The sequence below is a fragment of the Vombatus ursinus genome, unplaced genomic scaffold (assembly GCF_900497805.2).
Source record: "Vombatus ursinus unplaced genomic scaffold, bare-nosed wombat genome assembly UNPS02012179.1, whole genome shotgun sequence".
NCBI lineage: Eukaryota > Metazoa > Chordata > Mammalia > Diprotodontia > Vombatidae > Vombatus > Vombatus ursinus.
In genome coordinates, this window is record NW_020951957.1 from 11906635 (window position 1) to 11920624 (window position 13990).

General features: G+C 35.2%; 1 protein-coding gene across 3 annotated transcripts in view; it reads left to right on the forward strand.

Annotated features, from left to right (window-relative positions):
• The window catches only part of SCLT1 (sodium channel and clathrin linker 1), a 256899-nt gene that overhangs the window by 39073 nt on the left and 203836 nt on the right, over positions 1 to 13990 (forward strand). For all 3 annotated transcript variants that reach the window (XM_027857572.1, XM_027857573.1, XM_027857576.1), the window contains exons 2-3: positions 7975 to 8042; positions 12319 to 12377. In XM_027857572.1, coding sequence (XP_027713373.1) covers positions 7975 to 8042; positions 12319 to 12377 — 127 coding nt within the window. The remainder of the gene's footprint in view (positions 1 to 7974; positions 8043 to 12318; positions 12378 to 13990) is intronic.

Below are 13990 nucleotides of genomic sequence, written 5' to 3' on the forward strand. Positions count from 1 at the left end.
TCAGGAGGTATGGGTGGATTCTTTCCATTTCTATTTTGCTCTCTGGTTCTAGAATGACAGGGCGGTTTTCCTTGATAATTTCTTGAAAGATGATATCTAGGCTCTTTTTTTGACCGTGGCTTTCAGGCAATCCAATAATTTTTAAATTCTCTCCTGGATCTATTTTTCAGATAGGTCAGTTGTTTTTCCAGTGAAATATTTCACATTTTCTTCTATCGTTTCATTCTTTTGGTTTTGTTTTATAATTTCTTGATTTCTCATAAAGTCATTAGCTTCCATTTGCTCCATTCTAATTTTTAAGGAATTATTTTCTTCAGTGAGCTTTTGGACCTCCTTTTCCATTTGTCCAATTCCGCTTTTTAAGGCATTCTTTACCTCGTTGGCTTTTTGGACTTCCTTTGCTATTTGGGTTACTCTGTTTTTTAAGGTGTTATTTTTTTCAGTATTTTTTTGGTTCTCCTTTAGCAATCTATTGACTTGTTTCTCTTCCCAGTTTTTCCTGTATTTCTCTTACTTGCTTTTCAGAATCCTTTTTGAGCTCTTCCATAGCCTGGATTTATATTTTTCTTGGAGGCTTTGGATGTAGGAACTTTGACTTTATTGTCTTCTGAGTGTGTTTTGATCTTCCTTGTCACCAAAGTAAGATTCTATAGTCTGAGTTTTTTTTCTGCTGTTTGCTCATGTTCCCAGCTAATTACTTGACTTTTTAACTCTTTGTTAAGGTAGGTCTTTGCTTCCAGTGTGGAGGGTGTACTGTCCCAAGCTTCAGGGGTTTTGTGCAGTTGTTTTCACAGATACTTCTAGGAACCTGTAAATTTCCAGTTCTTCTAAGGTGGTGTGATCCAAGGAGAGATGTTTTCTCCTCTCCTGGCCTGTGCTGTAGTCTCTGAGTGACCACAAGAACTCTTTTCTTCCTTGGAACTGTGAGGAGGATTCCCTCTCCACCACCACCACAAGCTCTGCCACACTAGCACTCCTCCTCACCCTAGGACTACCACCCAGGACTGCAACCCAGATTCAACCACATGCAAAGCAAGAGAATCCTGCATCAGCACCAGCAAAGAAATCCCTGCAATCCCCCTCTGATCAGCCTCTCAATCCTCCCACTTTCCATGAGCCGAAAGCTCTGGAAGCAACTGCTGCCGCTGTGGCCGCTGCCCCAGGGCTGGGGCCTGACTGCACTCCTCTCTCACTGAGGACTGACTGACCTTCCCTATTAACCTTCTAAGTTGTCTTTGGCATTTGTGGGTTGAGAAGTCTGGAAAATACCACAACTGCCTGTGATTCAGTCCCCTGAGGCCTGCTCCAGGTTTGCTGGGACCTGTCTGTGCTGGTGCATTTTGCACTGAACTACGCTCCTCTCCCAGCCTGGTGCAACAGACTTTTCCTGTTGACCTTCCAGGTTGTCTTGGGCTGAAAATTTGTTTCACTTTGTCATTTTGTGGGTTCTGCTGCTTTAGAATTTGTTTAGTGTCACTTTTTACCGGTATTTGGAGGGCTTTGGGGGAGAGCGTAAGCAAGTCCCTGCTTTTACTATGCCATCTTGGCTCCCTCTCGTGGATTTTCTTTGGAGGCAATGGGGATTTGTTCGAATAGTTTTGAGGAGGAAAGTGTCATGATTGAGAATCTCAATTGTGGAACTTATACACATAGTATTTTGACTAAGAACTTTTAGAGAGATGTAAAGTGTTTCACAGTAGTGTTTCTTTTAGAAGCCCATTTTCAACTGAAATTGGCAATTTTCAGTTGAATTGCTAGCTTAGTGCATATTTTCTGCAATTCTCCTTTTTGATCATTTTAGTTATTTAAGATAATAAACAATGTTTGAGTTGAGATAATGAACACTTTTTTCTGAGGTTTCTGCATTGTTCTATTTAAGAACTTTCCTTTAAACATTGCTATTTTTGTAGAATTAGTAACATATTTGAGGGTTTCTGTTTAATTTAAGCTCTGATCATGGGATCATAGAATTAGAACTGAAAGAGAAACATCTAGTCCAACCCCTCATTTTAGGGTGGAGAAAACTGAGGGCCATTAACAATTTGCAAATAACATTGCCAAAACTTCACAGCTCTTATTAGTGCATTCATATGAAAATTGTTCTTTTGTTATAACAGTAAAATTTAACTTTATATTTTAAGTCTATTCTTAATAAGAGATGAAGTGGAAATAGATTTAAAACCTTCTGGTGAAAATAGTCACCAATCAAAAAATTAGGGCTGTTAGCTATCAGTAATCTGGCCTAGATATTTAGAGCCAGGGGTTGGACCATATAATCAAATTAATACTAAAGGTACAAATAGGTAACAAAACATTTTGAAGATGTATAGATATTTTCAACCTGTCCTGGTAGTCATATTGTGATTTTTGTGTTTCCGTAATGAATTTTCTTTTTACTAATAAAAAATGACATGTAGAAATATTTGGCAAAGAGTTAAAAGTCAAGTAATAAGCTGGGTAAATGAGGAAACAATGGAAAAAAATCTCTAACTATAGAAAGTTACTAGTGACTTTCTATAGAAAGTGACAAGGAAGATCAAAACATGCACTCAGAAGAAGACAACAAAGTCAAAGCTCCCACAAAGCCTCCAAGAAAAATGTGAATTGGTCTCTGGCCATGGAAGAGCTCAGAAAGGATTTTGAAAATCAAGTAAGAGAGGTAGAGAAAAATTGGGAAGAGAAATGAGAGTGATACAAGAAAATCATGAAAAACAAGTCAGCAGCTTGGTAAAGGAGACCCAAAAAAACACTAAAGAGGGGGTAGCTAGGTGGCGCAGTGGATAGAGCACCAGCTCTGGAATCAGGAAGACCTGAGTTCAAATCCAGCCTCCTAACACTTACTAGCTGTGGCACTCTGGGCAAGTCACTTAACCCCAATTGCCTCACCCCCCCCAAAAAAAATACTGAAGAAAATAACCCCTTAAAAAGTAGCCTAACCCAAATGGCAAAAGAGGTCCAAAAAGCCGGTGAGGAGAAAAATGCCTAAAATAGCAGAATTGGCCAAATGGAAAAAGAGTTCCAAAAGCTCACTGAAGAAAATAATTGCTTAAAAATTAGAATAGGACAAATGGAACCTAATGACTTTATGAGAAATCAGTAGTCTTGAGGGTTTTTCCACCGCCTGCTCATGTTCCCAGTCAATTACTGGACTTTTTAAATTCTTTGTTAAGGTAGGCTCTACTTCCAATGTGGAGGGTGTACTGTCCCAAGCTTCAGGGATTTTGTGCAGCTGTTTTCAGAGATACTTCTAGGGACCTGTAAATTTTCAGTTCTTCCAAGGTGATATGATCAAAGGAAAGGTGTTTACTCCTTTCCTGACCTGTGTTCTCATCTATGAGTGACAACAAGCACTCTTTTCTGCCTTGGAACTGTGAGGAGGATTCCCTCTCCACTGCCACCACAAGCTCTGTCTTGCCAGCACTCCTCCTTACCCTAGGATCACCACCGAGGACTGTGGCCCAGATATATGCGTGGGCAAAGCAAGGGAATCCTGCATCAGCACCAGCAAAGAGATCTCTGCAATCCCCCTCTGATCAGCAGCTTGATTCCCCCATAGTCTATGGGCTGAGAACTCTGGGAGCAGCCACCTCCATGGCCCCCACCCCAGGGCTGCTCCAGGACTGTGACTGAACTGCACTCCTCTCTCAACCAGGTCCCATAGACTTTTCCTACTGACGTTCTAAGTTCTCTTTGGCGTTTGTGGGTTGAGAAGTCTGGAAACTGCCACAGCTGCCCGTGATTCAGTCTCCTGGGGCCTGCTCCAGGTTCACTGGGCCAGTCTTTGCCAACACGACCCACGTTGGACCGCGTTCCTCTCCCAGCCTGGCGAAACAAACCTTTCCTATCAACCATCCATATTGTCTTGGGCTGGAAATTTGTTTCACTCTGTCTTTTTGTGGCTTCTGCTGTTCTAGAATTTGTTTAGAGTAATTTTTTACAGGTATTTGACGGGCTTTGGGGAGAGCTCAAGCAAGTCACTGCTTTTACTATGCCATCTTGGCTCCGCCCCTATGAGAAATCAAGAAACAATAAAAGAAAACCAAAAGAATGAAAAAATAGAAGACAATGTGAAACATCTTATTGGAAAAACAACTGACCCAGCAAATAGATGTAGGAGAGATAATTTAAAAATTATTGGACAAGCTATGGTCAAAAAAAGAGCCTAGACCTCATCTTTCAAGAAATTATCAAGGAAAACTGCCCTGACGTTCTAGAACCAGAGAGCAAAATAGAAATTGAAAGAATTCACCAATCACCTCCTGAAAGAGACCCCAAAAGGAAAACTCCTAGGAATATTATAGCCAAATTCCAGAGTTCCCAGATCAAGGAGAAAATATTGCAAGCAGCCAGAAAGAAACAATTCAAGTATGGTGGAGTCATAGTCAGGATAACATAAGATTTATCAGCTTCTACATTAAAGGATTATTCCAGAAGGCAAAGGAGCTAGGTTTAAAACCAAGAATCACCTACCTGGCAAAACTGAGTATGATCCCTCAGGGGAAAAAATGGACATTCAAGGAGATAGAGGACTTTCAAGCATTCTTGATGAAAAAACCAGAGCTGAATAGAAAATTTGACTTTCAAATACAAGACTCAAGACAAGCATGAAAAGGTAAACAGGAAAGGGAAATCATAAGTGACTCAATAAGATTGAGTTGTTTACATTCCTCCATGGAAAGATGATATTTGTAACTCATCAGACCTTTTTCATTATTAAAGTAGTTAGAAGGAGTATATATAGACAGAGGGCACAGGTGTGAGTTGAATATGAAGGGATGGTATCTAAAATATAAAATTACAGGGTGAGAGAGAAATGTACTGGGGAGAAGAGAAAGGGAAAGGTAGAATGGAGTAAATTATCTCACATAAAAGAGGCAAGGAAAAGCTTTCACAGTGGAGAGGAGGAACGGGGAAGTGAGGGGAAGTGAGTGAATCTTACTCTCATCCAAATTGGCTCAAAGAGGGAATAACATACAAATGCAGTTGGATATAGAAATCTATGTGACCCTACCCAGAAAGTAGGAGGGGAAGGGGATAAGAGAGTGGTGGTGATAGAAGGGAGGGCAGATTGGGGGAGGGGGTAGACAGAATCAAAACAGTTTTGAGAAAGGAGAGAGAGTAGAATAAATGGGGGTAGGGGAATAGGATAGAGGGAAATATAGTTAGCAATAGTAACTATGAAAAAAATTTTTGAAGCAAGTTTCTCTGATAATGGCCTCATTTCTCAAACATAATAGAGAATCAAATTTATAAAAATAAGAGCCATTCCCCAATTGATAAATGATCAAAAGATGTGTTTTCAGATGAAGTAATCAAAGCTATCTACAGCCATATGAAAAATACTCTATCTCACTATTGAATGAAATGCAAATTAAAACAATTCTGAGGTACCAATGATGTGGTTGCAGGGACCCCAAAATACCGAGGTTCAGGGTGCAGTTGTCTGGAAAGAATTCTAAGACTCAAGGAGTCTTCCAGTCAAGTGGCAGAAAGTTTATTATAATGCTAATAAAGGAGGGCAGAGCTCTTTTAGGGAACTAAAAACCTAGCAAGAGTGAAGCTAACGCTTATAATAGGAGAGATTCAGTGAGTGGTGTGCCAAGAATGTTAATTTGGTGGTGAACATACAGTTTCTGTACCTTGGGCACAGGCATTATTCACTACTGAAACCCTGAAAAGGGCTTGGGGGACTTCTAAGGGGTCTATACATCTGTGACAAGATAGCTTTGGGAGTTGATGTCTGTGGCTTGACGTCTGGATTGTATATGGTAGCTATGGGAATCAGTAATCAGTACATGACAGTTCTGCTCTGGTACAAGATAGTGCTATTCATACAAGGGAAATTCTACAGAGGTCAGCTTGTTCTTGTAGCAGCGAGAGATAGTTTGCCTCACTCAGCCCACTCATGAGTTATTGCCAGAGATAGGGTCATTAGGCTGGGGAAAAGTGTGGTCCTAGGGCTGTGGTCTAAGCATAAGCACCCCATCACTACCTCCTATCTATTAGATTGCCTCATAAGACAGAAATGGTAGATGACAAATGTTGGAAGGGGTGTGGGAAAAATGAGACATTGATGCACTGTTGGTGGAGTTGTGAACTGATTCAACCATTCTGTAGAGCAGTTTGAAACTATGCTCAGAGGGCTATAAAACCATGTATACCTTTTGATCTAGCAATACTACTACTAGGTCTGTATCCCAAAAGAGAAAAAATGAAAAGGGAAAGGACTTATATGTACAAAAATATTTATAGCAGCTCTTTTCTGGTGGCAAAGAATTAGAAATTGAGGGGATGCCTATCAATTGGGGAATGTCTGAACAAGTTGTGGTATGTGATTATGATGGAATACTATTGTGCTATAAGAAATGATGAGTAGGATGCTCTCAGAAAAACCTTGCAGGACCTGCATGGGTTGATGTAAAGTGGAATGTATTGTGTACAAAATAACAACAATACTGTAAGATGATCTGCTATGACTGACTTAACTAGTCTCAGCAATACAGTGATCCAAGACAACTCTGAAGGACTTATGAAAAATGCTGTCCATCCCCAGAGAAAGAACTGATGATGTCTGAATACAGGTTGAAGCATCCTTTTTTTTTTTACTTTCTTTATTTTTCTTGAGGCTTTTTTGGAGTTTGGAACTCAAAGTTTTAAAAATAAATGTTAAAAATTGTTTTGACATGTAACTGGAGAAAAATAAAATACTAAATAAAAAAGTCAACATAAAACTCAAATAAGAACTGTGATCAATAATCAGTACATGAGGATCCCCGAAGCTGCATTTTGACTTAGTTTTTAAAGTGTAATATTATCTGTGTTTTGTTGTATGTTTATTTTCTTAAATATTTCCCAATTACATTTTAATCTTGTTCAGGCTCCACCCTGAAGTGTTGTAGGCCACACAGCCTGTGGATCTTGTGTTTGACACCTGTTTTACCTTATAGAATACATATTTTTCCACATGCCTTTTTAACCTCATTAGTTTGTGAGACTCTTGAGGACAAGGACTTGTTTTTCTTCTTTGTTTTCCTGCAGTTGTAGTGATGCTTTGCAAAGTGTGGCACTTAATAATTTTTTGTTGAATGAATATTGGCAATAATTGGTCCTATTCTAAGAACTAAAGAAGTTTTAATCACAAAACAAATGTTATGTTGTGAAATAGCTTAATAGGCTGTATATTTTTCTTAGATTTCTAATATCTTCTATTAAAGAAGGAAATTAATAGTTTTATATCTCCCCATAATTAGCTACCTCATCTTGAATTATAATTTTACCTTTCATTGGAGGCTTAACTGGATTCTTTTGCTTCCTGCAACTACTACTCTTTGATTAAAATTCAGTTTGATTAAAATTCAACCAAATGCCTAAGAATATTTGGAGAGAGAGCTCTCTGAAAAATATTTTCCTTAGTGTAGTCTGACCTATGGATCTACTGACCTGCTAAGGTCTGATTAGTGGCACCAGAAACTTGAAGGGTTAGGGTTTTTGGTTTTTTGTTTGTTTTTTTTTTTTAACCTGTTACTATTACCAACTGGAGAAACAAGTATAAGAAGATTGACTATTGAAGTGTATTGAAAGTAGCGGGGATAGTTTGCAGAATGTACATTCTTTTCTAGTGGGAGCTTTAGTTGACTTGTATGATTTGAAGGTTTTTTTTTTTTGGTTAGTATTTTAATGTTTCTTTTAATTGTTTTTACCGGACCAGTGATTTCATTGGTGTAGGAAGCTACAGGTGAGAAAATTTCCTCTATCAATTTATATCAGTAGTTGCTCTGAAAACTTACAGTGTTAGAGAGTTATCTAGTGAATAATTTGAACTGATGGCTTCCTTAGTGTGAGGCCAACTTTCTATCTACTCCCTTTACTAAAACCCAAAGTACTTCAAAACATGCTTTATTTTATGACTACATCCTTAATTCTTTTTAAAAAATTGAATAATTAAATTACAACCTAATTTCCTCTTTCTTTCAGATCAGAGACTAAATGCAGTACTTAAGCGATATCAAATGGAAAATCTTTCCAAATATTCACCTGAACGGGTATGTGAATTGATCATCTAAGTATATATCATCAGGAGATTGGTTGCTATGTAATGATTTTTTTGGCCACAGCTAACTATGAGATGAGCATCAAATTAAATGTGAAAGAAAAATATATTATTTTGAAGTCTCCCTGATTTTCATGTAGCAAAAATTTTAGAATTTGTTGTTGTTGTTTAGTCATTTCAGTCATGTCTAATTCTTTGTGACCCCATTTGGTGTTTTCTTGGCAAAGATACTGGGGTGGTTTCCCTTTTCCTTCTCTAGCTCATTTTACAGACCAGGAAACTAAGGCAAACAGGGTTAAGTGATATACTTAGTTAGGGTCACATAGCTAGTAAATTTCTGAGGCCTGATTTGAACTCAGATTTTCCTGACTCTAGGCCTGGAGTTCTATCTACTGTGTCACCTGGCTACCCCAGAAGTTTTAGAATTACTTGGTAAAATTCTATCATTTGAGTCTGAATTCTAAAAACTTAAATTATGCAATAATTCAGTTAAAACTATTCTAATTTACATGGGTTTTATGCATTAAGTTTTTTTTTTTCCCCCTTTTGGTTTAGACCTATGATTCCAGCCTTTTAGAGTACCTAAGATGTAGGAACTTTCATCACTGATGAAAATTAGCAATTTATCTATAACTTAGATTTTTTTAAAATTTTGAATTATTTGTAAATTCAGCTTAACAGTTAACACATACAGACATGATTATTTCCATATAAAAAGAAAAGAGGATTTTATACAAAATTACTAATTTCTTTTGTGTATAGCTTGTTTATTTTTTAAGTATAAAATAAATTAATGTGTTAGTTTCAAAACTGGCCTGCTGTTTGGGGTTTAAAACCTGTCACTCATACTGCATATTCAGTCCATTGCTGAAATCTTGTTCCTACCTTCACAACAACTCTTATGTCCACTTCTCTCCAGGCACTTAGCTATAGCCTAGTTTAGGTCCTCATTACTTGGAGTACTGTATTACCTGAACCACCTTATTATCCAGGATTATTGCAATAGCCTTCTAACTGTTCTGCCTATCTCAAGTCTGTCCTTAATACAAGTCTCTTCCCATCTCCATTCAGTTGCCAAAGTGATTTTTCTAAAGTGTATGGTTTGATTCCCAGCCTTGCTCGGTGAACTCTAGTACCTATCTGTTACTTTCAGGATCAAATATAAAATTCCCTTTTTGGCCTTTAAAGTTCTTTATGCTTTGTCCCCTTCTTACACTTTTATCTTTCTTATACCCTACATTCCTCTACACATTCTATGATCTACATACACTAGTCTACTTGCAGTTCCTCGAACAAGATACTCCACCTCCCATCTCTATGCCTTTGTAATGACTATCCTACATTCCTGGAATCCTGTGTCCCCTCACCTTTGCCTCTTAGTTTCCTTAATTTCTTTCAAGACACCTCAAATCCTTTCTAAATCAAAAATTTCAGGAGACTTTTAACAGCCCCTTACCCTTGGTGATAATGCCTTCTCTTTTCATATTACCTTCATCTACACTGTATGTATCTTATGTGTACCTGGTTATTTATATATTGTCTCCCTCAGAATTTATGATAATTGTTTTTTCTTTTTTATTTGTATCTTCAGGACTTAGCACAGTGCCTGCCACATATTAAGTGTTTAATAAATCCCTCTCACCCTACTCCCTTATCAAGCATTTATTTTTTCTCCCTTTCACTTCTAAACTGGGGGAAAAAAAACCCGTTGTAATAGTCAAGTAAATCAAATTCTTATATTGGCCTTGTCCAAAAATATGTCTGTTATGTATATTTATCCATCACCTCTTTGTCAGAAGGTGAGTAGCATTTGTCATGGAATCATAATTGATCATTGTGTTGATCAGAGTTCTAAAGTCTTTAAAAATAATTATTTTTTCAGTGTTGTTGTTGTAGTATAATTTGTTCTCATAGTTCTGATTACTCTCTATCCATTCATACAGATCTCCCCAGTTTCTCTGAAATTGTCACTTTCATCCTTTCTTATTTATTACAGTAATATTCCACTTCATTCCATAATGTTCTAGCTAAATGGTGAAGTAGATAGAGCACTAGTCCTGGAAACAGGAAGGTCTTATCTCAAATCCAATCACAGATACATAATAGCTGTGTGGCTTTGTCACTTAGCATACTACCTGGCACTTGGAAGTATGTAAATCATCATCTTTATCATCATTATTATTATTTCAAGCGGTTTTTTTTTTTTGTATTTACAATCTTGTTGTTACTGTATAAATTGTTCTCCCTATTTATGCTCACTTCACTCTATATCAATTCATACAAATCTTCTCAGGTTTATTTGAAACTTAATCATTATTAGGTTTCCTCTGAAAACGTCATCATTTCTTAAAGCACGATAGTATTCCATTACGTTCATATATTATAATTTGATTAACCATTCCCCAGTTGATGGATGCCACCAAATGTTTTTGTACATATGCATCCTTTTCAACTTTTCTTATCTATTTGACGTATAGATCTAGTCATCTTTAGTAGCATCTCTAGGTCAAAGAGTATGCATAGTTTTATAATCTTTGAGAAATAGTTCCAGATTGCTTTCCAGAATGGCTGTATCACAACTCCATCAACAATACATTAATGTACTTGTTTTCCTGCAGTCCCTCTAACGTGTCTTTTTCTTTTTTTGTTAAGTATACCAATTATTTTAATTTTCATTTACCTAATTGATAGTGATTTCTATAATTTTTTTTTCACATGGCAATTGACATCTTCAATTTCTTCATTAGAAAACTGTTCATTTCCTTTGGCTATCAAGGAATAGTTCTTAATTCTTTTTGTTTTATATTATATTATAAATTTGAATTGTTTCATTATATATCTTGAAAATTAGATCTTAATCATAGAAACTTCCTTAGAAGAATTTTTTTCTCCTTCAAACTGCTTCCCTTCTAATTTGAACTGCATTGATTTTGTCTTTTTGCAAAAATGTTTAAATTTTATATGATCGAAATTGTTCATTTTATCTCCTGGGATTCCTTTGTTTGGTCATAAACTTTTTCCCTGTCCATAGATCTGAAAGGTAATTTCTCCTCTAATTTGTTTGTGACGTGACTTTTTATGTCTAAGTCATGTACTCATTTGGAACTTTTCTTGGTCTATGGTGTGAGATGTTGGTCCATACTTAGCTTCTACCCAACTGCTTTCTAGTTTCCTCACCAGTTTTTGGGTGAATAGTGAGTTCTCACCGCAATAGTTTAGTTTTATCAGACTTTCTTCCACTATATTAATTTGCTTCTGGATCTTGGATTCTTAATCCTTTCTTCTGATCAAATTTATGCATTTTAACTCACACCAAATAATTTTTGTGATTACTGCTTTGTAGTTTAATTTGATAATTGATACTGCTAGACCCTCTTCCTTGCTACCTTTTTCGTTATTGTTGTCATTTCTCTTGAGCTTCTTGATCTTGTGTTCCTCTAGCTGAATTTTGTTTTTTCTAGCCCTATAAAGTAACCCTTTCACAATTTCATTGGTAGGACACTAAGAAAATTTATTTGATAGTTTTTATCATTTTTATCATATTGTGATCAACTACCCATGAGCAATTAATATCATTCCAATTATTTGGGTCTATATAGTTTTTGAGTTTATTATTTTTTAAAGAATGTTTTATAGTTGTATTCATATAGTTCTTATGTATCTTGGTAGGTAGAATCCCAGATGTATCATATATTATGCAGATATTTTAAAGGGAATTTCCCTTTCTAGTACTTTCAGTTGAATTTAGTTGATAATATATAGAAAAGCTGATGATTTATGAGTTTATTTTACATTCTAATATTTTGATGAATTTATTGTTTAAATGAATTTTAGTTGACCAGCGTTCTTTAAGCAGACTATTATTATGTCATAAAAAACCCCAATATTTTTGTTTCTTCATTGAATATGCTTTCAGCTTTTTTGTTGTCTTTTTTATGTCTAGTATTACTAGAACTATGTCAAATAATAGTGATGGTAATGAACATGCTTACTTTACTCATTATTTAAAAGGCTGCTACTACTCCATTACATATAATATTGACTCTTATTTTTAGATAGATACTATCTATATATTAAGGCCTATTTATTCCTGTGCTTTTTAATATTTAAGAGAAATTGTTGTATCTTAGAAAAAACTTTTTCTGCATCTATTCATATAATCATATGATTTTAATTTTTATTAATATGTTTATTAATTTTAGAGTAATTACAGTTTTATATAGTATGATATGCTACAACATTTTAAAATACATGTTTCTCTGTTCCAGAAAACTGTCTTACATGGCAATGGAGATGACACATTAGAAGCCACTATGACTGACAGAAGGTAAAACTGAATTGCCAGGAAGTTTATTTTTATTTTTTTAAAGATGTTTTACAGGATGTTTTGTTGAAACCTTTATATTGAATTTCAATACAAACATCTAAACTTATTTAAAAACCATTTACAATTAAATTGATTTCAATGAATAAAACATAAATTTGCCTCTCATTCACTACCTGCCAACCCATGGCACCCCTCCCTCCCCGCCACCTTAAGGACTGCATAGCAAGCAGAGCCACTCGATTATTAACAAATATTTATCTTCAGGCAAAACCATTTCTGGGTGAGAATGCATGTGTGGTTCTGAACCCCTAATAAGTCATCTCACTTTCAAGGAGAAGGGAGAGATATTTTTATTTTGAAGTCATGATTGGCCATCACTTTGTTCCGAGTCGTGAGGTTTTCATAATTTGTTTCCCTTGAAACATAATTTTTCATAATTTGTTTCCCTTCCCTTATTGTGCTTATTACATAAATTGTTCTCCTGTTTCCATTGTACGAATTTCACTTTGCATCAGTTCAAAATGAATCTCTTCATATATATTTCTTTGAATTCATCATATTTCTGGGGGCACAATTAAAATTCCATTACATTCATGTTAAAACAATTTGTTCAGCCATTGCCCAATTGATGGACACCTATTTTGTTCCCAGTTCCTTATTATAAGAAAAAATACTCGTTTAAATATTCTTGTAGATATAAGTCCTTTTCTTCTTTGCTTGATCTACTTAGTGTATATGCCTAATAATCAGAGGATATGTACAAGTCACTTAATGTAACACTGTTTGCCTCTGTCTCCTCATTTGTAAAATAAGCTGGAGAAGGAAATAGCAAACCATTTCAGTATCTTTGCCAAGAAAACCCCTAATGGAATTGTGAAGAGTCAGACATGACTGATAAACAACTTAAAAGAGACTTTTTGGGTATAGTTCTGAATTTTCTTCTAGAATAGTTGAATCAGTTCACAAGTTACACCAACAGTGTACTTACTTCCTATCCTCCCACATCCCCTTTTCTTTGTCTATCTTTGTTAATCTGATGGATATGAGGATCATAATCGATTCAATTAAAGCAATTTTATTTTAATAATTATATACTTATTTTTTAAGTATGTAATTTTAATAAGTATATAATTACATAGTTTTTAATTTTTAAATTTTAATTTTTAATTATTTTATTTTTATTGTTATTTTTAAAATTTAAATTGAATTTTAATTTAATTTTTAATTTAATTTAATTTTTTTATTTTTATTTTTAATTTTTATTTAATTTTTAATTGAATTTAATTTTAATTTAAAAATTTTAATAAGTATATAATTATATACTTATTCTTTTTTTAAATTTATTTTTAGTTTTCAAAATTCACAAAATCCATAAGATTTTGAGTTCCATATTTTCTCCACATCTCTCCCCTCCTATCTCAAGACAGCATGCAATTTGATAGAGACTCTACATATACATTCATATTAAACCTATTTTCACATTAGTCTTCTTGTAAAGAAAAATTAGAAGCAATGAGGGAAACCACAAGAAAGAAGAAACAAAGAAAAAAGAGAGAGAGCAAATCATATGCTTTGATCTGCATTCAGATTCCATAGTTCTTTTTCTGGATATG